Source organism: Apis cerana, linkage group LG16 (assembly GCF_029169275.1).
Source record: "Apis cerana isolate GH-2021 linkage group LG16, AcerK_1.0, whole genome shotgun sequence".
Lineage (NCBI taxonomy): Eukaryota > Metazoa > Arthropoda > Insecta > Hymenoptera > Apidae > Apis > Apis cerana.
Window position 1 is genome coordinate 7,027,135 of NC_083867.1, and position 22,583 is coordinate 7,049,717.

Below are 22,583 nucleotides of genomic sequence, written 5' to 3' on the forward strand. Positions count from 1 at the left end.
AATCAATTTAATCATCCAAAATGTAAATTTTAATCGAAGATATAAAATTATCTTATTTTAATTCAATTTCGTATTTAAAGAAATTATATTACAAGAATCGTTATTATAAAAAAATATAAATAAAAAAGGGACAGATTTTTATATTATGTATTCATCTATAGAAGAAGAATGTATGAAAAAATCTGAATGTATAAAAATTTTGTAAATAAATCATCGGAAATAATCCCTTGAGACTTTCGATTATATGTGGAAGATTTCTAATCTCGGTTAGATGATAGGTATTTATGATAGAAGTATGATTGAAAAAATTAAATTAAAGCTTGATCGGTTTAATTATTTGGGAAAATAAAATTATATGGAATTGAAATTAGCAGGGGACGCGGTATACGAATTCAATGTGTACTGTCCAATGTGTACACACGCTCATATCCTGGATGCAGAAAGTTTGTGCAATCGGTGAACTCGTGCTGAATACAGGTGGTGGCAACGTGGGATGTTGGTTAAGATAGGGATACATTATGCAAGATTGCGTCACGGGTTTATTGTATCAGCACCTCATCGTACACGAGTAAGATAGCGCGTCGGGTATCTAAGATTTTTACAATCGAGGATTTATGGTGTTGGCGAATCCTGAAATTCGTCTTAATCGGTTTAAAACAGTTTCGATTGTATCACGGCCGTGTCCGTTTTATTATAGCTACATCGGCCACGGTTTCGGCCGTCACTCGGAGGAATCCTCTCTGTTCGTGCATAAATCGCATCGCGCAACTGACGACGGTGCCAACCTACTGTTCAGATTTAATAAATGATCGGAGGAGGAGGGGGAGGAAGCCAACTGTTTTTACACTTGATAAAACGGATACCACGTTGGCGTTGATAGATCGTATCGTTCGAAATTTACTCACGGAATTCGATCAAACGATCAGAAAGATATTATCTTCTCGTGATCGAATGGGATCGATACGATTATACGATTATACGATTTCTAAAAACGCATTATGAACGCGTTCCATTTATCATGTTACTTACCGTGCCTTATTTCGAGGTAAAAAAAATAAATAAATAAATAAACGCGAACAAAGATAAAGGAAGTGACGAATGGTTAAATTAATAAACTCGAGAAACTCGCTTAATAATTTTTTCGATCATTATCCAGTGGACAGTGGTAGCGCATCAACGAAGAAAGATGGCAAATTAGTTTCGGAGATAAGCGTTACGCAAAGCAATTGCTCGCTATGCTACGTATGCCGCCCGATTCTTCTTTCTTCTTACTTACGATGTAACGTTAACGAGTTATATCCCGTCGTGATTATTAAATCATATCTTAGCTAATTTTTTTCTTTGCTTTTACCTTCGAGAATCTTATTTCATCGGTGTTTTTTATCTTGTCTCAAAATTTTCACTCATAATTTATATCTCTATCTATTTTTTACGTACCCTAACATCATACATGACAATTGCATTCATGTATGTTACATATCATACATGAATGCAAGATATTATCATATCGGAATAAAAAATAACGATGATTAATTGCCAATTGAGAAAAATTAAGATGAGAATGAGAGATAACAGAGAAGGAAGAAGTAAAGGATCAAGGATCGAATATAGCATATTTATATGCGAATGAGAAAAAAATTTGATATACGAAAAATATGATATATTACAATTGAGGAGAATTCTGAATATGTAATTATCTTGTCGATATCTTTCTCTCTTACGATTTCGCAAAATTAATTTCATTTGGTCAAAAATTATTGTAATCTCGTTAACAAAATGTTCTAAAAATGTTCTCCTCCGATAATTTATTTAAAACTCAGAGATGGAAAAAGCTAAGATATTCTATCCATTTCTATCCATAAGATATGTATATCCACTGATACATTTCGTCGTTCGCGAATAATTCAATAATTCCTGTTCCTGTTATTTATGCAATTTGAATGATCGGTTATGCAACAAATAGAGAAACATATCCGTGGTGCGGTTTAATAGTGTAAAAAAAGGACGGATCGCACGTTTACAAATTTAGCAATTCAAAATACGTTATCACGCTATCACGATCGATCGAAACGAAAGTGATAGTTTATCGGTGGATAGACGGCACGTTATAATGGGATGCGATCCGTTCTAAACTGTGGCCATTTATTCCGATGAATCAGAGCGTGCTTTCTCTGAGTGAGCAAATGCGATATACATATACCGACGATTCGATGTACCGGTATATAATCGAGAAGTTTCACCACTTCTCTATTTGATCTGTGAAAGTGTTGTGGAAGCCTGTGTGTTGTGTCCGAAGATGAGCGCTCGTGCTACAGTTAGGTAATGTTCTTTTGCCTGATCTAATTTACTGTCCCTACATCGATCTACAACTGTCTCGCTGAATTGCAACACTCGCGCTGTTAACGATGCAATGCGCTCATACTTTTCATATATAACGCGATCGGGATCGCTTATTACCGATTAACGCGCCGCTGTCCTTAAGAATCTCGTCGATTCTCTTTTCTTCTTATTATTCCTCATTATTTTCTCACTATTTTCATTCTCAAAATAATTTTACAATTGAAAAATTAGTAATTACATACTTTCTTTCAACGTGATTTATATATAGGAGAAAGATTTCTTAAAAAAACTTTTTACATGCACTTTTTGACATTAACATTATAGAAAGACTATAACATTATAGAAAGAATATGACATTATATTTAACAGACTGTTAAGAGAAAAACATATGGTTAGATTCGATGAATTATATTATTAAATTCTAATTAAATTCTAAATTAAAAAAGTTTGATGCATTGAAAAAAAATTGACACGCTGACACATAACATAACAATTTACATTAATGATATTTTAATTTTACATTGCGTCTTGAATTTTATTTAAATAACATAAATATAAAAAATATTTAAATTATCCAAGATTTTAAAAAAATTATTTAAATGAAAATAATTTCTAAATTTTATCATATTTTATTTTTCTGAAAAAATTACATCGTTAAAATCGTGATTAAAAATCTATTAAAAAATCCTGGAAATTTTAAATTATTCTCGTATATTATTTTTATATCGTATATTTTTTTTTTTATTTTCGAGATTATTGTTTCTCGTTGCAAAATTTTCTTTTTGTATTATAGTTCTTTTCATTGGTTTTTTTCAATTTTTTCTCATTTAAAAGAAATTCCTTCATAAATTTTATCTTATTATTAATTTTTTCCCCATAAATTATACAATTATTCATTCTTTTATCTATTAAATTTCTTTTTCTCGTAACTTATATTCATCTTTATCATCATTTTTCTCATTATTATCTTTGTCATGATTTTTGCTTTTCTCGCTACTTCGTTTTTGATTTTCTTTTTCGCCGTTTTCAATATCGTCCGTATCGATTTTTGTCTTGTTTATAAGTTTACATATATTTATCGCTAGATGAAGGATATAGATAAAATTATTTCATTATTCGTATTTCATTTTGATAAATGAAAAATTTTGATAATATTAATTTTTATAATATATTTTTATAATTTTTATATAAACATTATAATATATAATGTGTAATAATTTGCGTTATACATATACATACTATGAGATATATTTTTTCGATCCAATATTCTTCTTTATATCAATGTATATAAAAATATTTATATAAACTATATATAATTCTATCAAACGAGTATAATAATAATATTTTGCCATTTGTATATTTTTTCATTTCCATTCAGCTTCGTTTATTATTTATTAGATAGGCCAGCCCCCTGCTTTTAGATGTAAAGAATGTAACATATAACATATTACAACAATAAGAAATCTAGAATTAAAGGAATAGAATTAAAGGAAGAAATCGAAAAAATGAATATTGATTACTTGATTGATTACTTGATTGATTAAAATGAATATTTAAAGATTTTATTATATAATTCGGAATACCGTAAGAAAAAATAATGAAGAAAAAATATTCTCAGGAAAAGTAAATGTACTTGAGAAATATATTGTAAATATATCAAATATGCTATATATAAATAAATAAATATTTCAATATAAATATATTATTTTTTTAAGTTATAAACATTCATATAATTTTATGTATTATTTATTTTACATATTTTTTTTTTATATATCGTATACATATTCAAAAAATTTATATATAAATATATAAAAATATTTATATATTTTTTTATATCATATTTTCTATATTTTTTATATTTTTTATATTTTTTATATTTTTCTATATCATATTTTCAAATTTTATACCGAACATATATATTTTTATATTTTATGTGTGTGCGTGTGTGTGTATGTGTATTTTATATTATACAGTTTTATATGGAATGTTTAAAGAATATATAAAACAGATTATTATATATTATTTATTATTTACATATTATATCTCATTTCTTTTCTAATTATAGTATAACATCTCTTGTATAATAATAATTGTAAAATAAAATTATAAAATGAAACGAAAATTTAGATTTTGTATTAGAAAAATATATCCTGAAAAGAATTTATATATAAAATATCTGTTTATAATTGTAATAGCAAAGATTCATATATATATTATATATGTTATATATATTAAATATTATAATTTTGTTTTATGAGATACGATTAGAAAAAAGATAACAATATAAAATTTTTTTGTAAATTTTTGAAATTAAAAATTTTTATTTAAATTTTGCAATTTTTGATCAAGAAAACATAATTTAAAAGAAGATGATACAAAATATTCCTAATATTTCCAAAAATAAAAACTTTTTTACAAAATTACTTTTATTTTCTTCTTAAAATTTTTATATTTTTATATTAATTTTTATATTATATGTATGATTCTAATATCTGAACTTTCCATTATATGTATAAACATTTATATTCTTATGACGTGATATACAGGTTATACAGATTTCAAAGAATTTCCGCGTTCAAGATTATCAATTCATTGATGCATTTGCTAATTTAATGTCAATTTTTTTATACTTCAATTGCAGTGTATCTTGATCGTCCACTTCTTGTCACTATCAAACTATGAAACTATATGAAAGATATAGAGAATGATGGTGAAAGAAACGGTAGCATTGCATATCTAGATGCACTAACATCTGAGCGAAAGGGCTGCGCAATTTTATTTTTCATCCACAAATAAGATAACGTGTGTAACTCTAGGATGTATTCCAATCTGAAAATATATTGCACAAATATACAATACATGTTAACAACATTGCCGTATAGACGATGGTGGAATAGTTAAAGACTGAATATCCGTGACAAGAGAGAGTAAATCTGGACGGTAGCTGTTATTCAGCCATGGATTGCTTCGAAACTGACACGAATAAGTCAAATAAAATTCATTGATTCAACGATAATTGAACTTATGCGTAAATTGACTGAACTTAATTATATAATTTTTAATAAATATAATAAAATATTTATAAAAAATAAAAATATATTTCAAATATACCGCTTTTTTCTGAAACTGAATAGAGATTCTTCTAATATATACTATATATACATATATGTTTATACACATACATTAATTTGTTTGGTGATTTTTGAAAAAAAATTATAAAAATTATATAATATATAATCTTAATCTTTAAATTATTAAGAATCAAGAAAAATTAACATATTACGATAATATTATAAGTACATATTATGTTTTTTTTCTTAATTTAAAATAAAATTCATTGGTAAGGTTATGTTAATATTAACATTAAAACAAAATAATTTTATTTTTTTCAATTATTTACAGAACTTCAAAAAATTATATTATAGAAAGAAATAAAAATTCAAAAATTATATTAATATTTTATTAAAATATATAATACTGAAATTATATAAATATACGTATTATTATTATATATAATAGAAAAATCTGATAAAATTATATTTGATATTTTTTTATAAATAATTTTTTAAATTGAAAATTAAAAAAATTTTAATAATTATTTATATAATAATAGTAAGATATTTATTTTATAATATATATATAAAATCTTTCAATATAATTGAAGAAAAAAGAAACTATATATATGTCGATTCTTACGCGCATGCGATTTACGAATGGTGGGGAAATGATATTTTTCCTTTCTCGGAAAAAGATATTCCATATTTTTGGTCAAAGAGGAATATATACTCCTGTTTTAAAAAAAGAAAAAATGGTAAGATTATTATAATATATTCATAAAATAAAATATATTATTATTCTTTATAATGTATGAAAAATAAAATATTTAACCTGTTTCAAAGTATATATAAAAATTGAAGTTTTTTTCAATATTTCACAATTATTAATTTTAAAACTATTTGATGAATTTTTAAATTATTATTATTGTTAATTTTATTTATGAATTCTTATTATTTTAGATAAATTGATAATATATATATATATATAAATTATATATCATAATTTGTATTGTTTGTGGTCATAACAACAAGTGGTTGAAATTTCATAAAGTTCCCATATACAAATAACTTTCTTATAATTAAAACGATAAAAAATGGAATTTCGATTAAATTGTAATTAATCAATTGAAATAATAAATATAATTTTCTATTTACACAAAATTTGTTAAATATATAGCAAAATAAAAAAACAATCGACGGAATTCCTAATCGTATTGATCTTGTATTCTCGTTATCGTGATATTGTCAAGTAAAATATTTTTCGTTATTATAATTTTGTCAAATTAACAACGAATTATTTAAATTTAATCTTTTTAAAAATTTATTTTGATTTTAATTATATTTAGAAAATATTTTACATCAAGTTAAATTGTATATTTTTCTATGACTTTTTCAGGGAAAACTTACTCAAGAAGAACGAGAAAAAGATTTAAAACCATTATTATTTAACAATTGGTCTGTGCAACAAGATAGAGATGCTATTTACAAAGAATTTTTATTCAAAAATTTCAATCAGGTATGTTATATTAAGAATCCATTTTTATATTAAATATTAATATAATTTAATATTATGAAAATTAAATTATTATTCATCTTTTATATTTATAATCTTTTATAATTTATATTGGTAGGCATTTGGTTTTATGACCAAAGTTGCATTGCAAGCAGAAAAAATGAATCATCATCCTGAATGGTTTAATGTTTACAATAAAGTAAACATTACATTATCTTCTCATGATGTAAATGGTTTATCACAAAGAGATATTAAGCTTGCATCCTTTATAGATAACATTGCTAAAATGGAAGAAAACTAAGATTAAGAATGTATATAATAAAAATGATAATAAATTAATAATATTAATTTTTTAAATATTTTTATAATATTAATTAATTAGAAATGTTATTCTGTTGTTGTAAAATTTATGATAATAGATATTTTATATATTTCATTACTTATAATGATTATTTAAATATATAAAATAATTAATGTTTATTATATTAATAAAATTTGTTATTTAAAATAATAAAAATTTTCATAAATATTATTTAAGCAATACAATATATCAATTAAAGTTATATAATTTATTTCTGAATAATTTACAAGAAATTAAATTCTCTAAATATCTAAGTTGTCTAATAATATATTAAAAAATTATTCATTAGAATTGGAATCATCATTAGGAGGTGATTCTTTGCCAATAGCCCAAGCTTCTTTAATAGCTTTTGAAACACCAGGACCATTATTTATAAGTAAAAATAATCCACATAATGTAATTGCTGAGAGGAAAATCAATGAAAGATGCAAAAGTCTTGGTAATAGTGGTCCAACAACTCTAGGACGTGCATAATCTGTAATAATAGCTTCCAGACCCCTATTTGAAATTTCAATAAATAAATGAATTAATACATTGTACATGTAACACATTATTGAATTAATGAATTATAACATTGCATAAATATCATGATGATAATTCGATGATAAAGTATGGTTAACAAATTAAAGAATAATTCATGGATAATTACCAATGCATATGTATTATAATTATTAAGGACATTATACCATCACAAATAACATTTTCCATCGTTAAAGCAACAGGTATTATAATTGGAAGTGCTGCTGAAGCAATTTTTTCTAAAATCCACATTCGTACATGATCACTTACAGTTGTACTTGTTTTGCGAGTTATTTCTGTATTTAGAATGATGGTATTTGGAAGCTATATAAAATATAAATTATATAAAAATTATATAATGCCAATTGAATATAATAGTGATAATATTAATTTTGTATTTATTAAATTATTAAATGTTATTAATTATTACCTTCAATAATTGTCTTTCATTTTTATTCAGACTAGAATTTAAACATTGCTTAAAAATGGCAAAATTAGAAGATTTTCTAGTAAATTGTAACAATTTACAGGAATTTGCAAAAAGTGTAGTTTTAGAAAATGATTCTGCAAAAATAAAAATAATATTATTATATTATAATGCATTATTTACTATTCAAGAATTTAAAGAAGAAACATTATAAAATTTCCAAGTATTGGATTAAATTTATATCTTCGTAAATTAGAGAATTAATGATATAATTAATTTATTAATCTTTATTTAATATTATATTTTATATTATATATATATATATTTTTCACATAATAATATTGAATAGCAAGATATAATAATAAGATATAACAAGATTTTCTCAATAAGGTTATATGAATGTCATCAAAAATAGTTGAAATTATGTAAATCAAAAAGTAAGTAATCAAAATACATTTCAATACTTTACTTACCTAACTGTCTAACCTTATGAAAAATGCTAGGAGATGCTACACTTTTTAAAATCATTTTATAATTATAAAATACAAGATTTTCTGAAAATTGTTCTTATTTGTTGAGATTAACAAATCTTTCTTTTATTTTTTTATGATAGCTATATATTATAATTGCAATCTCAAACAAGTAAAAAATAATTATATATTAGTTCGACAATTGCTACATCGTCTATCTTCACGTCAATTTTTATGTTCGACTTATCGAATGACCGAAGCAACAATTTACATAATTTTGATTATATATAAATTAACAACAATTAATAAATAAAATAAAATGATTTAATTATAATAAAGTATTTAATAAAAATAATTTTATTTTACTTTTTTAAATATATATATATATATATATATATGTATAAATAATACATATATATATATATACACATACATATACATGTATAAATAATATTTCTATGATAATCTTTATCCTAATATATATGCATTTTTATATTATTTCTTTTTTTTAATTTCTTCTCTAGAATATAAAATTAAATAAAATTATTTGGAACCTTTGGTTGAGAAACACTGCTTCCAAAGCACGTGTTATTTCATGGGTTATAATTCTGAAAATAATAATTTTTAAAGTATATATCTTTCACTTAATTTATTATATTTCACTTATATTGAATTATTGATCCTATTGATTAGTTTAAGAATTTTTTAAAATAAACTAATTTTTTTTTTCCGAAGTAAAGAAACAATTTTTAAAAATTCCGCAAAGAATTGTTAGATATGTCTGAAACAGTAAATAAAAATATTGATTCCGAGAATAATTTTAAAGATCGTAATATTAAACAAGAATTTGTAGAAGAAAATAAATATGACAAATGTAAAAAAAATTTCAAAAAATATCGATCACCTAATTATTATGGAAAAAATAGATATAACAATGGTAAGATTTCAGAATTAGAAGTTAATTTTGATTATTAATTTTTACAAAATTAATATTTTTTATCATTGAAATTTTTTTTTAAAGAATTTCGAAATGATAATTTTGGTAAAAAATCATTTAAACGCAATTGGTCGAGCTTGAAATCAAACGGAAAAAGGAAGAAATTAGAAGTGGGAAATCGGCTAAAAGAATGCGATGTTGGTATTATAGAGTTTATAGGAAATGAAGGTTTTTTTGGTGTTATCAAAGAAAGATATACGGATTTTCACGTTAATGAAATTGCTCTTGATGGACAAATTGTTAAATTAACAAATCAAGACATTTTATCAGATGGAGAAGAAAATGAGAATCTAGAAGATTTAAAAAAAATTATACAATCAGATACAATTTGGAATCAGTTACAGGGATTGAAAGAATCGGATCAATCTAGTATAGAAATTGATGTGACAAATATGGATAAAGATCAACGAAGAGCGATTCATAGAATCGCTAAAACAATAAAGAATGTTATTAGTCAAACTATAGATAAAGAAAATAAAAAAATCATGATGATTTTGCCAAATAAGAAAAATGCTAGTATGTTAGATATTTAGCTTTAAATCAATATATGTAATATATCTTTTATTAATTATTAATTTATAATAATATTATATAATAATTAATAAGAGATATTACATTTATGTCACATATATTCTTTTTAGATCATAATTTTCGAAAAGATGATAGGATAGATTGGAAGAAAAGAGGAGAATACTGTTATTTTTTGCTACATAAAGTAAATATGGATACAATGGATGCTTTAAATCAATTAGCCATGAATTTATATTTGAGGCCAAATAATTTCACTTATGCTGGAACAAAGGATCGTAGGGCATGGACTACTCAATGGGTTAGCGTGAAAAAGGTTACACCTACAGATATATTAAAAGCAGCAAAGAACGTACATGGAGCATATGTAGGAAATTTTAAATTTGGAACAGAATCATTAAAACTAGGCATGTTGAATGGTAATTGCTTTAGAATTGCTTTGAGAAATGTTAATGGGACAGATGATCAAATCGAAAAAACAATGATTTCTTTGAGAGATCATGGATTTATAAATTATTATGGTTTACAAAGATTTGGTACTGTAGCTGCTATTCCAACTTATGAAATAGGCAAAGCTTTACTTCAAGGTAATTTTATTTTTTATTTAAATGTATTAATAATTTAATTTTTTTTATGTAATTTAATAATAATTGTTTTTTTGTAATTTAATTAAAATAGGTAAATGGAATGAAGCTATTGAATTAATTTTGAAACCCAGAGAAGGAGAACAAGATGAAGATTTAGTAGAAGCTAGAAAAATATATGAAACAACTAAAGATGCATGTTCTGCATACAAAAGGATTAAAAGATGTGATAAAATAGAGGCTACACTTTTAAAAGGTCTTTGTACATCTGGCAATAGTAATCCTCAAGGTGCTTTGGATTCAATACCAAGAAATGCTCGTTTAATGTATATTCATGCCTATCAAAGTTTTGTATGGAATCATATGGTATCGAGAAGAATAAAAGAATTTGGGAAGAATCCTATAGTGGGGGATTTAGTATATGAAAATAATATAAAAGAAAATGATAATGAAGAACAATTTGTTTACGATAACGAAAACGAAGTTAGAACTGAGACCAATGCGGAAGAACTTGATCAAAAAATAAATGAACTTGATGCCGGATCAAATTTGAAAGTAAAAATCGAGGAATTTACTAAAACTTTAGAAAAATCACCAAATACTTCAATTAAAGAAGTAACGAATGCTGCAGAATGTTGTCTTAAAATTGATGAGAATGAAAAACAAAGTGAAATTTTAAGTAATCTACCACCGGTAAAAGTACTCGAAGAAAATGATTTATCAAATTATACTTTGGCAGATGTATTAATGCCACAGGTTGGTTGGAGAGTTACATATCCACCTTATGCCAAGCCATGGTTCGATGAATTTTTAGCAAAAGACGGGTTAACTACCGATTTGAGACAGAAGAATAAGTAATAAATTATTATGAATAAATTTTAAATATTTATTAATACTATTATTTAATAATATTATATTTTGTATAATTTATAATATTCAATAACATTCAATTTCAGAAAATATAGTTTAGGAGGTGCTTATAGAAAAATATTAGAAATTCCTTCAAATTTATCTTGGAAAATTATGCATTATACAGAGAAGCATAGCGATCTTATTATGTGCGATATTGATGAAATGAGAAAATCATCACCTCCAAAAGATGATCCAAGTATAACGATGATTTATATTTTTACTTATAATTTTTTAATATATAATAGATACATAATATTAATACAAATGAAAAGTGTAATAAATGTTTCTGATATTTTTTAATTTTTCAGATGGAAGATTCAAAGCTATAATAATACAAATGTCTTTGAAACCTTCTACATACGCAACTATGGCATTGCGTGAAATTTTAAAATCTGATACTTCTCCACAAGCACAAGCTGCTCATTCTGCCGCGTGTAATGCAGAAATGAATAATTTAAAAACCTCAAAAAATGATATAGAGAGCGAAGATGAGAGTAAATTTGATAATTCAAAAAAATATCCTAAAATCGAAGAACAAAAATTGAAAGATGATAAAATGGAAATATCAGATACAGTATGAATCTGTGATTACTTTTTTCAATAATTAAATAAAAGAATATTAGTGAATATAAATTGAAATGCATAATTATTTTTAAAACAGCATTAAAATATTATCCACTTATCTTTTTTATGAATATTTATTTGAATTCTAATTTATTTATATGAATAATGAAAAAGTGACAACGATTTATTTTCATCTTAAATAAGATGATATTTAAGTTGGTTTAATTATTTTTTAAAATATATTATGAGTTAAAAAGACGCATGGATGTTTCAATCCTGATTCATATGATCTTTACTTAATTCAATTATAATATATATATAAAATATATATAATAAATATATATATATACTTACATTGAATAGAAAAAAAATATTTTTATTATAATCATATAAAAAATAAATATAATCATATAAAAAAACATAATGATTTGTAATGTATTATTCGTTAGAATAAATATTGAAATTGAATCTTATTTTCTTATTTTTTTAAAATTTATTCCAATTTTATAATCTTAAAAGTTTTTTGTAATTTCTTTAAAGTGTAAAATAAATAAAACATCTTAAAAATCGATTTTCCACGGTTATATTTCGATATACATGGTATAAATTGAGGTGTTATTACTGGTATTGTAATCGATGAAGAAGCGATTTGCAATGATACTATAGCGTTAATATCCTCTCGGATGACAAACGAGGGAATGACGTTGCAGAACATATTTGGCATCCCAATGCCATACAACAAATTATCTCACCTTTTGTAGAACGCCGTGAAAAATTGTCAATATCATGACGTAGCGTTACCATTGAAATACGTATCGTTCTATTAAGATAATTAAGCGTTATTCCAAATCATTTATTTATTTAAATATTCTCAATACTTAGTATATTTTATTATAAGAAATATTTTAATAGAGAAAAACTATAAACAATAAATGCGATTATTGAAATTATTGGACATTATGAAAGAATATTATTTTTTAAATTATTTTAAAAAAAATGTATATTACAAGTAAATTTTTGCATGGTTTTTACTTTTATTTGATAAAAGTATTATTTGCGATGTCATTTTAATATTCTTGTGAATCGTATCAATTCACGCTATAGAATAATAGAAGAAATCATATGGAGTGACAATATATTATTTTTATTTAATATACTATATTCGTAATGCCATTATATTATATTAATTTTTTATATATTTAAAAATTTTCATCATCTTTAATTTGGGCATAAAAATTTCACGCGATAAAATATTTACATTTACTAATATTTACTTTTCAAAAAAAGGCATTTTATATATTTTCATCCCATATGTGTTTTAAAAATATTTAATCCCGTATTTATATTTGGATCATTATTCATTATATATTTCAATTTTAATATTTACTATATAATAAACAATTAATTATGATTACCTATTATTTGTAAATAATTATTAACGGATATTAACGTAAAGAGTAAATAGAATATATCTGAAAAAAGAAAACTAAAAAAAAAAAAAAGAATAAAGATTATCAATTTTGTATTTTTTTTAAATTTTTCAAAACAATTTTGTATTATTGCATAGTTGTTAATATATTAAATATATCTGTAGTAGATTCATGATAAAAGATGTTTGCAAATAAATACTTATATATAATGTATTAAGATGATGAGATACATTATAAGAAGATGCATTTATCAAACTCCGCCCTCCAGAAAAAAATACCGCCTCTCGACATGCGCCTTCGTAGTTACAACCCTCTTTCTCACTTGTGATCGGTAGCATCTGTTTGGGGTAGTAAGCATCTAATTCAAATTTATCCTCCTTCATGTTTGGATTCTTTGGTGAAGTGCGGGAAATTTTATCTTTAGTATTAAATTTTATGGAATTTTTAACTAATTAAAAGAAATTTAAAATATAAAATTGTCTTTAAAAGAAAATTTGCAAAAAGTTTGTAATGTCTGGTAAGAATCAAACATAATTGAATAAATAATATTTTCCAATTTGTTAGAATGTTAAATTTTTTCATTCAATTACTTACATACTTTTATACATATATACATATAAAAATAAATTGTAACATTGTATTAATAAAATATTGTAATATATATATTTCGATTTTGCAATGAATTGCTTAAATATTTTGAATGAATCGTTTAAATTGTTAGAATATCAATTAACATGAGCTTCGCTGTTTGAAATAAAGATATATTTTAAAATAAATTATGATTTATATTTCGTAATTTTATTATTAAATAAAACAATGTGCAACATAGTGCAAGAAATGCCTTTAGATTTGAGCTGTCGAAGTTCCGAAAGGAAAATAAATTTATTAAATTCATCAAAGTTTCAAAAATCTTGTTTATCTTGTCAAACGTGTGGCAAAAACTTTGACAGACCGTCTTTGCTTAAAAGGCATCTACGAACGCATACAGGTTAGTGTAATTAAATTTTATTATTATTAATTTAATTAATATTAATTTATAATTCTTCAGATATCGATCAATTATAATTTAAAAATTTGAATATAATTATATTTATAGTTATTTTTTTTAAATATTTAAACAATAGTAAGTTATTATAGAAATAAAATTGAATTACAATGGAATGAAAAATTATACACGATTAATAGGTGAAAAACCACATGGTTGCACTGTGTGTGGAAAAATGTTCAGTACAAGTAGTTCGTTGAATACACACGTTAGAATACATACTGGAGAACGGCCACACAAATGTCTCATTTGCGGGAAATGTTTCACGGCTTCATCGAATTTATATTATCATCGAATGACTCATTATAAGGTTTTTATTAATGCTATTTTAAAGTTGTTAAGATATTTTTCAACATCTTATGAATAGCATAAAACATAAAGGTAATATTAAATCGTTTAATTACAATAATAAATTATGTGGATCATTTATTATATATAAGTAAAATTAATGGTAAAATAAACGGTGATAGATTACGGTGGGAGAAATCTAATAGATAATTTATTTTACCTTTCAAATGATATCCAATATCTTTGTTGAAATATATATAGTAAATAGTTGATTTACTATATTAATTTCAAATAAGAAAAGAAATATAACATTGCGATGACATTATTTTTATAAATATATATTTTATAATATAAAACAATCTACACAATTTTATTAACAATTTAAAAATTAATAATTGTTTTTTATAATCTGAATATAATATATATATATATGTAATTTCTAATATATATATTTTATTATACGTATTTCTTTTAATTATTAAATATCTTTAGTTATATGAAATGTTATCATAAATATAATAATTAAATCATTTTTTATTTTTTTTTGTTATAAATGATATATCATAAGGCAACGACATTAAGATAGCATATTTAAAACTGATATAATAATGATAATAATTTACCAATTTGCAATCATGATATGTATATGTAGGAAAAACCTCATAAATGCAACGAATGCGATCGTTCTTTTCCAACCCCTGGTGATTTAAGGGCCCATGGATATTCTCATAGTGGTAATTGGCCTATTCGATGTTCGGTTTGTAATCGGGGATTTTGCAAACCTGGAGCTCTACATCATCATATGCAAGTGCACGCAGGTAATTAATATTAATTAAATATTAATGACAAGTATTTATAATTTTTCACGGATTTTTAACACTTTACAAATTAAAAAAAGAATAATAATTAGTCAATAAAATAAATAAATAAGTCAATAAAAAGATAGATTTATCTATTTTTAGAAACATGCGAGAATTCGAAAATGTCAAGTTGGATCGAAAACTCGATTGGATCTCGAATTCTCGAAATTATTTTGTGATTGTGGGTAAGATTGTCAGGATTCCCGAAAATTTGGAATTTCTCACTTCTTAGATATCATGAAATTTTTGAAAATTTTGGGATTATCCTTTTAATTTGACTTATTCTAAAAATATTGTTTAGTTCCTTAAAATTTTAGAGCAATTTGATATTTTTAAAAATCTTTGAAATTCCCAAATTTTCGGATATTTTCGGGATATGAGCCGAGCTGAATCGAACCAATCCGATCCAATTTCTTCTCGGTCCGTTTGAACATCGGATATAAGAAATATAAGCAACTATTTTATTGATTTTTTTAAAAATTAGAATAAATTATTATTTTATAAAAAAGAAAAGAAAAATTAGAAAGAAATTATTAATTATTCTTTTCAGGAAATCGATCGTATCATTGTAATATATGCAAAAAACAATTTTCTATGATGAATAATTTACGATCACACGATTTTAATGTACTAAATCGAAATATCGTTAATTGTTTAAACGTAGAAAATAACAAAGCAACGATAACTGCACTTACTTTCGAAGAAGTGACTAAAAATCAATTTCCCGCAATTTATTCTTGGACTTCATGGGTACCATTCCACTATTGAAAATATAATAAAATAATTGATTTGTTTTTTAAAGTGATAAATATTGAAAATGAATCATTTGAAGCGAAAGATAAAATAAGATATATGCGAGTAAATTTTATTTATTATATAAATTGTACTAACAAATATAATAAAATTATAATGTCGCGTTTAAAACTGTATCATTATCGTTAATTAATTATTATATCGTTAATTTTAATTCTCCTTAAATAACAATAATAAGGATAAAATAAGGTATGCGCATGATAATAATATTCATTAAGAAGTATCATACTTTAGAGATGATATAAAATGTAATGGTATTTTTCATTTATTTATTTATTTATTTGTTTATTTATGTTCGCACAGTTTCTCATTAAACAATAATATAGATAGTTTGAATAATATTTTAAAGAAAAAGAAAGGAGATTAAAAATCGATCAAACCAAAACACGTATATCATTCGAATTATCTCCGTTATTTGAATATTGACCGAAGTCGAGTATCGGTTCCTTTTGCAATTTAATTTTCTCGCTGCTTGGTACGTATTCCAATTCGACTAACACTATCTCATTTTCGCCTATTCTTAAAAAAGATGCAGGAATATAAAGAGTTATTTGAGGACCAACCAACGGCCAGTATCGACCTAAATTGTGTCCATTCACGAAAGCAACTCCTTTGCCCCAACCATCAGTGTTTAAATACGTGTCCATCGGTTGGTCAGAGATCGAAAAAGTTCCTCGAAGTATGACTGGACCATCATGAAGAGTTCCGCTTACGGATATGTTGGAATTGACGTTAATAAGCGGGTTGACGCTGTCCAGCAAAAATCCAGTCATTCTCCAAGGTCCAAGGGGAATATTGTTTAGAGATACATTTGTGACTCCCTAGTAAATGAAAAATATTCAATAAATGAAGCTTATAATTTATATTATACTTTTACTGTTTGTTTTTACTTATTAAAAAAAAGAGATAGAGACCTTAAAATCACGAAGTCCATTTCCATAATTTAATCTTCCTTGATTCTCGATCAATAATTTCAGTTTTTGTCCATAAGGCTCCTCTATACTCAAATGATAGATGTTACTGGTACGACTTAAAGTTCCAACCAAGTGATCATCTACATAGACTAATGCTCTATCTCGAACTTTTGCGTGCAGAATCGCAGGATCCTTAGGGCTATGTATTATGTCAGTCTCGTACAATACCAACCAATGAGATAATCCCAACGCTTCGAACGTTAGTGGATGCGATCCTTGGACGATAATTGTTCCGAATAATTGTCGACCTTGAGGTTCGAATAATTTCAGGATTGGCGACAATAGAATCGAACCGTAATCTCCTTTCGGAGACACTGTTGGAAGTGACACGTTTGGCAGTGGCAAATACTATAATAAATATATATGTGCGTGCGTACGTGCGTGCGTGCGTATGCGTGTGTGTGTGTGTGAGTATATAATAAGTATATATTATATGTAATAATTTTTTAAGAACAAAATATAATTAAAGATTAAAAAACATAAGTACCTTAGATACGATATTCCGAATCTCGAAATATTTTGATGTTGGATCACCAGCTTCGGTTAACGGAGCGTCATAATCATAGGAAGTAAGTTGTGGATTATATGCATTTTCGCCACCATTAGCACCTATGGAATCGTACGTTTAATACTTAACGTTAAATCAATACATATATATACATGGATTATAGTATAAAATGTCTTGCAAAATATAGTATTTATATCGTTGCACAGTAATGTACGACGTAATCTTGAATCTAAGATCAATTTATTTAATCTTAATCTTAATTCATAAAATCATTATTATAAAGATTATAAAAACTATTACAAAGCAATCGAAAATTATATTTATATATTATATTTAAAATTTATACATATTTGTTTATATTATAATTTTATATATGTTATTAGATTTAAGTATCTTTTCACGGATAGATTATATACATTTTGCAAGATATTCTCTATTCATATAATGATTATATGTAATGAATTATATGTTTCTGATCGGATTATGATTTTGAGATACGAATGATTTTTAAAAAGGCAAACATTTTAAATTGCACAAATATAACATATCTTACAATATTCATAAAAGAAATTTTTAATCATTGTTTATCCAACTTTTTATTAATATTTTTTTTATTTCAATATCTTGGTTGAATATTTTGATAATGAAATTTCGATAATAAAATAAATTAAATTTTTTTGCGTGTTGCTATTTAAACGTTATTTTTAAACAAAATTTTGCAAATAAGAGTTCAGAATAAAATCTTAGGAAAGATTTACTAACCAGCAGTGTAACCAAAATTCGTTCCACCATAAAACATATAAATATTAACAGAAGCACCCAAAGACAGCATTTGATTTAAAGTTTTTGCAACTAATGTAACATTTACTCTTTGAAATGGTTCTTGCCAATGTGTCAACCATCCAGGATAAAATTCCGAATTTACTAATGGGCCCTAAAAAAAAAAAATAAAATTAATCATTTTAAATAATTTTAATAATCGTTATAATTATATTTTATTCTTTTGTTTTTTTCGACAATATTTTTTAATAATATTATTATACTTTATTTTATTTAAAATATGCGACACACAACAATTACGTATCCCAATTACGTATATTTCGTGTGTGTGTGTGTGTGTGCGATTGTCTTACGATCTTTATGATCTTACATAATGCAATAACTTGATATTCTTTAATAATAAACGTCTTTAACAATAAACTTGAAGAAAAATATTTTCATTTTGATATAATATATATAACAATTTTACATTACATTTGCGATTTCTATATGTAAGTTTTGTTAGAAACGTATAGATACGTTTCTAATTTTTCAAATTAAAAATTGTTTCAATTATCGATCGTTCAATTACTTACTCGCGGTTGATACAGACGCATTATTTCAAAACTTTTTGTCACGTTCGCATTAGTTCCAAAATCGATAGTTGTATAAACACCTGATATAGAACCACAATTCAACATATTTATATTTGATCCATCTGTTGTATATAAAAGCGCCTTTGTACCAATTTTCCGTTTCATTATATCTCTCAGACGATGTAAATATTCTTTATCGCACGAGTAACTTCCGTATTCATTTTCCACCTAAGACATTATCAAAATTCGATTATTAATATAATATTGATAAACAATTTATAATATTTTATTCTTATCATTGAATTTGCAGTTGATCGATTTCAAATATGTAACAATATATTTTTTCCATGTGAAAATATTTTATTTCGCAAAATGTTTTAATTTTCTAATGTCGTTAAATATAAATGAAATTAAATTTTTAAAAAAAAGAGAAATAAATTTACATTTTTCTTAGACAGATAATTGTGAAAACATTATCGATATTAGAAATAAAAAAAAGAAAAGAAAGATATTCCATTTATTTAGTATTCACTACCTGAACCATTATTATAGGTCCTCCATTTCCTCTGAGATAGGGAATAACTCTTTTAAATACTTCATTTAAATATGTTTCCACATATTTCATGTATCCTAGAAAACGAAAGAAACATTACGATGGTAAAAATAAATTTTCAAGGGAGTAAATATTTATTGGAATTGGAATAAATAAATTCAGAATTAAAAATTCTTACGTGGATCGTTTGTACGTAATTTTATATCTGGTACTCGTGTCATTAACCAGTAAGGAAGACCACCCTAAATGAATATGTACTATAAATATCATAAGAATAATACGAAGAAATCATTTTTAAAAATCGATTCATCGTTGATAAAAATTATTTCTTAAAATTATAAATATTATTAATATATAATAATGTGTATATATTGTATATTCAAATTATATCGTACGCAAATTCTTTTGATTTAAGTAAGATATAAATAATTTCAATGAAATACTTGCAAAATCTCGCTCCGCGCAAATATAAGGGCCTGGTCTCAAAAGAACGAACAAATCTTCTTCTTGAGCAATGTTTAAAAATTCTACTAAATCCGCATTACCCGTCCAATACCATTCATTTTCACTCGGTTGATGAAGACTCCATTCCACGTAACTGTAGACAAAATTGTGAAAACTAAACGAAGACGAGGGAAACGTGATAATCGAGTCCAATTCTTTTCATCCGATATGATATTTAGTTTGAAAAAAAGAAACAACATCTAAATCCAAAAATTCTTGTGCGAAAATATATGACAAATCTATTAAATCTATTAAATTTTATAAAAAGTTATATAAATATATTATCGACAATATTGTTTCGTTGAAGAAGGATAGGAGATCGATAGATTGAAGAAAACCAATTAAAAAGATAATTTTTCCGATGCGATATATATCAGGATATATTAAATATAAGTTAAATAATCACATATATAAAGCGAATAGCGATTTTTAAAAAGAAATATATATCACATGATTTATCATATAGTTTGTTCTCGTCATTTTCAAAAACGTGAAATAATTGAACGAATCGTTGAAAGTTTTTGAAAACGTGAGAAAAATAACTTACGTTGAAACGGCATTTAATCCGGCCGCTCTAATTTTTTTGAAACGATCTCTCCAATATTGCCTAGGAGTTCGAAAATAGTGAAAACTGCCGGAAACGTATCGAAAAGGTTTTCCATCCAATAGAAAACGATCGTTCTCGTAATCGACTTCGAATCCGAATTTCCATTGCGTATTCTGAAATTGCAAATTTTGTAATAGATTCGATCGATTAATCGATTAAATCTGCAAGTATTTACGAACGATGAAAATCTGATGAAAATTTGACGACTTTTTTTTAAATCTTTTCTATGAAAGATTATTATTATTACGCTAATTTCAATATATATATATATATATATGTATATAACGTTATACGTACGTATATACTCGTTAAATTTTATTTTAATAAAATATTTTAAATGTAACTAATTGATCGATATCAAATGACGAATAAGAAATATACCGAAAGAGCTGATATCAAAAATACATTATTATATAATTCAGTTTCAATTATTAATAATTCTTATTATATTTATTATTAAGATTAAATGTGAAAAGTTTAAATTTCGTTTTAAAAACTTTTTTTAAAAAAAATAATCGTAATATACACATTCCAAATATATATATAAGAAAAAAAATATATAAAAAAAATACTTTTTTCGAATTTTCTCACAAAATAGTATCAATTAATAAAATCTATCGATTCGATTATATTCTATATCGAATCGATATATTTTATAAAAAGAAAATAAAGAAATAAGAAATATTACTTACATTGTTCACATGAACATTTACCACTTCTCCCAGAGTACTCGTCACTGCCAAGGTCAACAAAACTAGCCACATCTCGTTAACCAAATCTTATAATCTACCATCTGCTTACCTGTACTTCAATCCGAACACACATTAATTAATAAAATCATCGATAGCATTCGTTCAAATAAATCAAAAAACGAGATCTCATTAAAGATTCACTGAGCGAGCAAAAATCGATCGATTATTTTATTGGATTTCAAATAGCGGCATTTCGGACGTGTGCCTTTTATTCAATACAACAGGCATGCGAATAACTATTTATTCGATTATTATCGAGTTCGGACGTATTGAATCGAATGAAGTAAAGGAGCAAGAGCGGTTTGTCGTTCCAGTTTGTCGACACGACTGGTTGCGTTTATTCGAGAGCCGTAAATGCGCACTTTGACCCGATCGAGGACAAGTCGAGATATCACTGACCGATATAGAACGTGTCACGGACACTGTACCGACCGATCGCTTCAGCATGACTGCCATGCCGTCACGAAACTTACCCACCGGTTGGTGAACAATGGACACTCGTTACGCCACCGATCTGTTACGATCATCACAACAACTAGCTTCGTGATAATACCAATATCTCTCTATCTTGCTTTGTTTATTGTATCGTACATACATCATATATTTTTTTCACGAAACGAATG

The 22,583-nt window shown here is 24.8% G+C and overlaps 5 protein-coding genes and 1 long non-coding RNA gene across 8 annotated transcripts; 3 read left to right on the top strand and 3 right to left on the bottom strand.

Annotated features, from left to right (window-relative positions):
• Positions 1–2,827: 2,827 nt before the first annotated feature.
• Positions 2,828–5,360, bottom strand: LOC133667494 (uncharacterized). 2 transcript variants are annotated; one of them, XR_009833152.1, is made up of 3 exons: positions 4,765–5,360; positions 3,580–3,804; positions 2,828–3,421 (listed from the first exon to the last, which is right to left on the bottom strand). It is a non-coding gene; the product is annotated as an uncharacterized LOC133667494 (long non-coding RNA). The 2 variants fall into 2 exon arrangements; XR_009833151.1 differs by lacking the exon at positions 4,765–5,360 and having other exon boundaries at positions 3,580–4,043.
• A 129-nt stretch (positions 5,361–5,489) lies between these two features.
• LOC107999742 (pterin-4-alpha-carbinolamine dehydratase) lies at positions 5,490–7,426 on the top strand. 2 transcript variants are annotated; one of them, XM_062086529.1, is made up of 4 exons: positions 5,490–5,680; positions 5,743–6,151; positions 6,793–6,912; positions 7,028–7,426. In XM_062086529.1, the coding sequence occupies exons 2-4, from the start codon at positions 6,023–6,025 to the stop codon at positions 7,208–7,210; spliced, it is 432 nt and encodes a 143-aa protein (XP_061942513.1). In that variant the 5' UTR covers positions 5,490–5,680; positions 5,743–6,022; the 3' UTR covers positions 7,211–7,426. The 2 variants fall into 2 exon arrangements, with proteins under 2 accessions (XP_061942513.1, XP_061942512.1); XM_062086528.1 differs by having other exon boundaries at positions 5,490–5,636.
• Positions 7,427–7,459: 33 nt separating this feature from the next.
• On the bottom strand, positions 7,460–8,831 carry LOC107999749 (succinate dehydrogenase [ubiquinone] cytochrome b small subunit, mitochondrial). The gene is made up of 4 exons (XM_062086525.1): positions 8,690–8,831; positions 8,220–8,353; positions 7,920–8,113; positions 7,460–7,768 (listed from the first exon to the last, which is right to left on the bottom strand). Exons 1-4 carry the CDS (start codon positions 8,742–8,744, stop codon positions 7,549–7,551), a joined length of 603 nt encoding a protein of 200 aa, XP_061942509.1. The 5' UTR covers positions 8,745–8,831; the 3' UTR covers positions 7,460–7,548.
• Positions 8,832–9,209: 378 nt separating this feature from the next.
• On the top strand, positions 9,210–12,739 carry LOC107999780 (pseudouridylate synthase 7 homolog). The gene is made up of 7 exons (XM_062086524.1): positions 9,210–9,315; positions 9,422–9,623; positions 9,708–10,199; positions 10,325–10,798; positions 10,890–11,649; positions 11,752–11,903; positions 12,016–12,739. The coding sequence occupies exons 2-7, from the start codon at positions 9,464–9,466 to the stop codon at positions 12,285–12,287; spliced, it is 2,310 nt and encodes a 769-aa protein (XP_061942508.1). The 5' UTR covers positions 9,210–9,315; positions 9,422–9,463; the 3' UTR covers positions 12,288–12,739.
• A 148-nt stretch (positions 12,740–12,887) lies between these two features.
• Positions 12,888–17,269, top strand: LOC107999740 (zinc finger protein 239-like). The gene is made up of 4 exons (XM_017059755.3): positions 12,888–14,689; positions 14,887–15,056; positions 15,687–15,852; positions 16,445–17,269. Exons 1-4 carry the CDS (start codon positions 14,518–14,520, stop codon positions 16,660–16,662), a joined length of 726 nt encoding a protein of 241 aa, XP_016915244.1. The 5' UTR covers positions 12,888–14,517; the 3' UTR covers positions 16,663–17,269.
• LOC107999782 (beta-galactosidase) lies at positions 16,739–22,447 on the bottom strand. Its single transcript, XM_017059808.3, has 10 exons — positions 21,901–22,447; positions 21,149–21,321; positions 20,545–20,695; positions 20,276–20,339; positions 20,080–20,174; positions 19,545–19,772; positions 18,952–19,123; positions 18,169–18,290; positions 17,622–18,029; positions 16,739–17,528 (listed from the first exon to the last, which is right to left on the bottom strand). Exons 1-10 carry the CDS (start codon positions 21,970–21,972, stop codon positions 17,082–17,084), a joined length of 1,932 nt encoding a protein of 643 aa, XP_016915297.1. The 5' UTR covers positions 21,973–22,447; the 3' UTR covers positions 16,739–17,081.
• Positions 22,448–22,583: the final 136 nt, after the last annotated feature.

What these genes read in the sequence shown, in the direction of transcription:
- LOC107999742 (XM_062086529.1), top strand. Translation starts at nt 6,023, where the DNA reads ATGTCGATTCTTACGCGCATGCGATTTACGAATGGTGGGGAAATGATA. An exon ending in TTTTAAAAAAAGAAAAAATG is followed by an intron (nt 6,152 to 6,792) that starts GTAAGATTATTA and finishes TGACTTTTTCAG; the next exon opens with GGAAAACTTACTCAAGAAGA. An exon ending in TATTCAAAAATTTCAATCAG is followed by an intron (nt 6,913 to 7,027) that starts GTATGTTATATT and finishes TTATATTGGTAG; the next exon opens with GCATTTGGTTTTATGACCAA.
- LOC107999749 (XM_062086525.1), bottom strand. Translation starts at nt 8,744, where the DNA reads ATGATTTTAAAAAGTGTAGCATCTCCTAGCATTTTTCATAAGGTTAGA. An exon ending in TCATAAGGTTAGACAGTTAG is followed by an intron (nt 8,354 to 8,689) that starts GTAAGTAAAGTA and finishes TTATTTTTGCAG; the next exon opens with AATCATTTTCTAAAACTACA. An exon ending in ATTATAATACATATGCATTG is followed by an intron (nt 7,769 to 7,919) that starts GTAATTATCCAT and finishes AATTTCAAATAG; the next exon opens with GGGTCTGGAAGCTATTATTA.
- LOC107999780 (XM_062086524.1), top strand. Translation starts at nt 9,464, where the DNA reads ATGTCTGAAACAGTAAATAAAAATATTGATTCCGAGAATAATTTTAAA. An exon ending in GCCAAATAAGAAAAATGCTA is followed by an intron (nt 10,200 to 10,324) that starts GTATGTTAGATA and finishes TATTCTTTTTAG; the next exon opens with ATCATAATTTTCGAAAAGAT. An exon ending in ACCTCCAAAAGATGATCCAA is followed by an intron (nt 11,904 to 12,015) that starts GTATAACGATGA and finishes TTAATTTTTCAG; the next exon opens with ATGGAAGATTCAAAGCTATA.
- LOC107999740 (XM_017059755.3), top strand. Translation starts at nt 14,518, where the DNA reads ATGTGCAACATAGTGCAAGAAATGCCTTTAGATTTGAGCTGTCGAAGT. An exon ending in ATCGAATGACTCATTATAAG is followed by an intron (nt 15,057 to 15,686) that starts GTTTTTATTAAT and finishes ATGTATATGTAG; the next exon opens with GAAAAACCTCATAAATGCAA. An exon ending in TCATATGCAAGTGCACGCAG is followed by an intron (nt 15,853 to 16,444) that starts GTAATTAATATT and finishes TATTCTTTTCAG; the next exon opens with GAAATCGATCGTATCATTGT.
- LOC107999782 (XM_017059808.3), bottom strand. Translation starts at nt 21,972, where the DNA reads ATGTGGCTAGTTTTGTTGACCTTGGCAGTGACGAGTACTCTGGGAGAA. An exon ending in GACCTATAATAATGGTTCAG is followed by an intron (nt 19,773 to 20,079) that starts GTAGTGAATACT and finishes ATAATGTCTTAG; the next exon opens with GTGGAAAATGAATACGGAAG. An exon ending in TGCGTCTGTATCAACCGCGA is followed by an intron (nt 19,124 to 19,544) that starts GTAAGTAATTGA and finishes TTTTTTTTTTAG; the next exon opens with GGCCCATTAGTAAATTCGGA.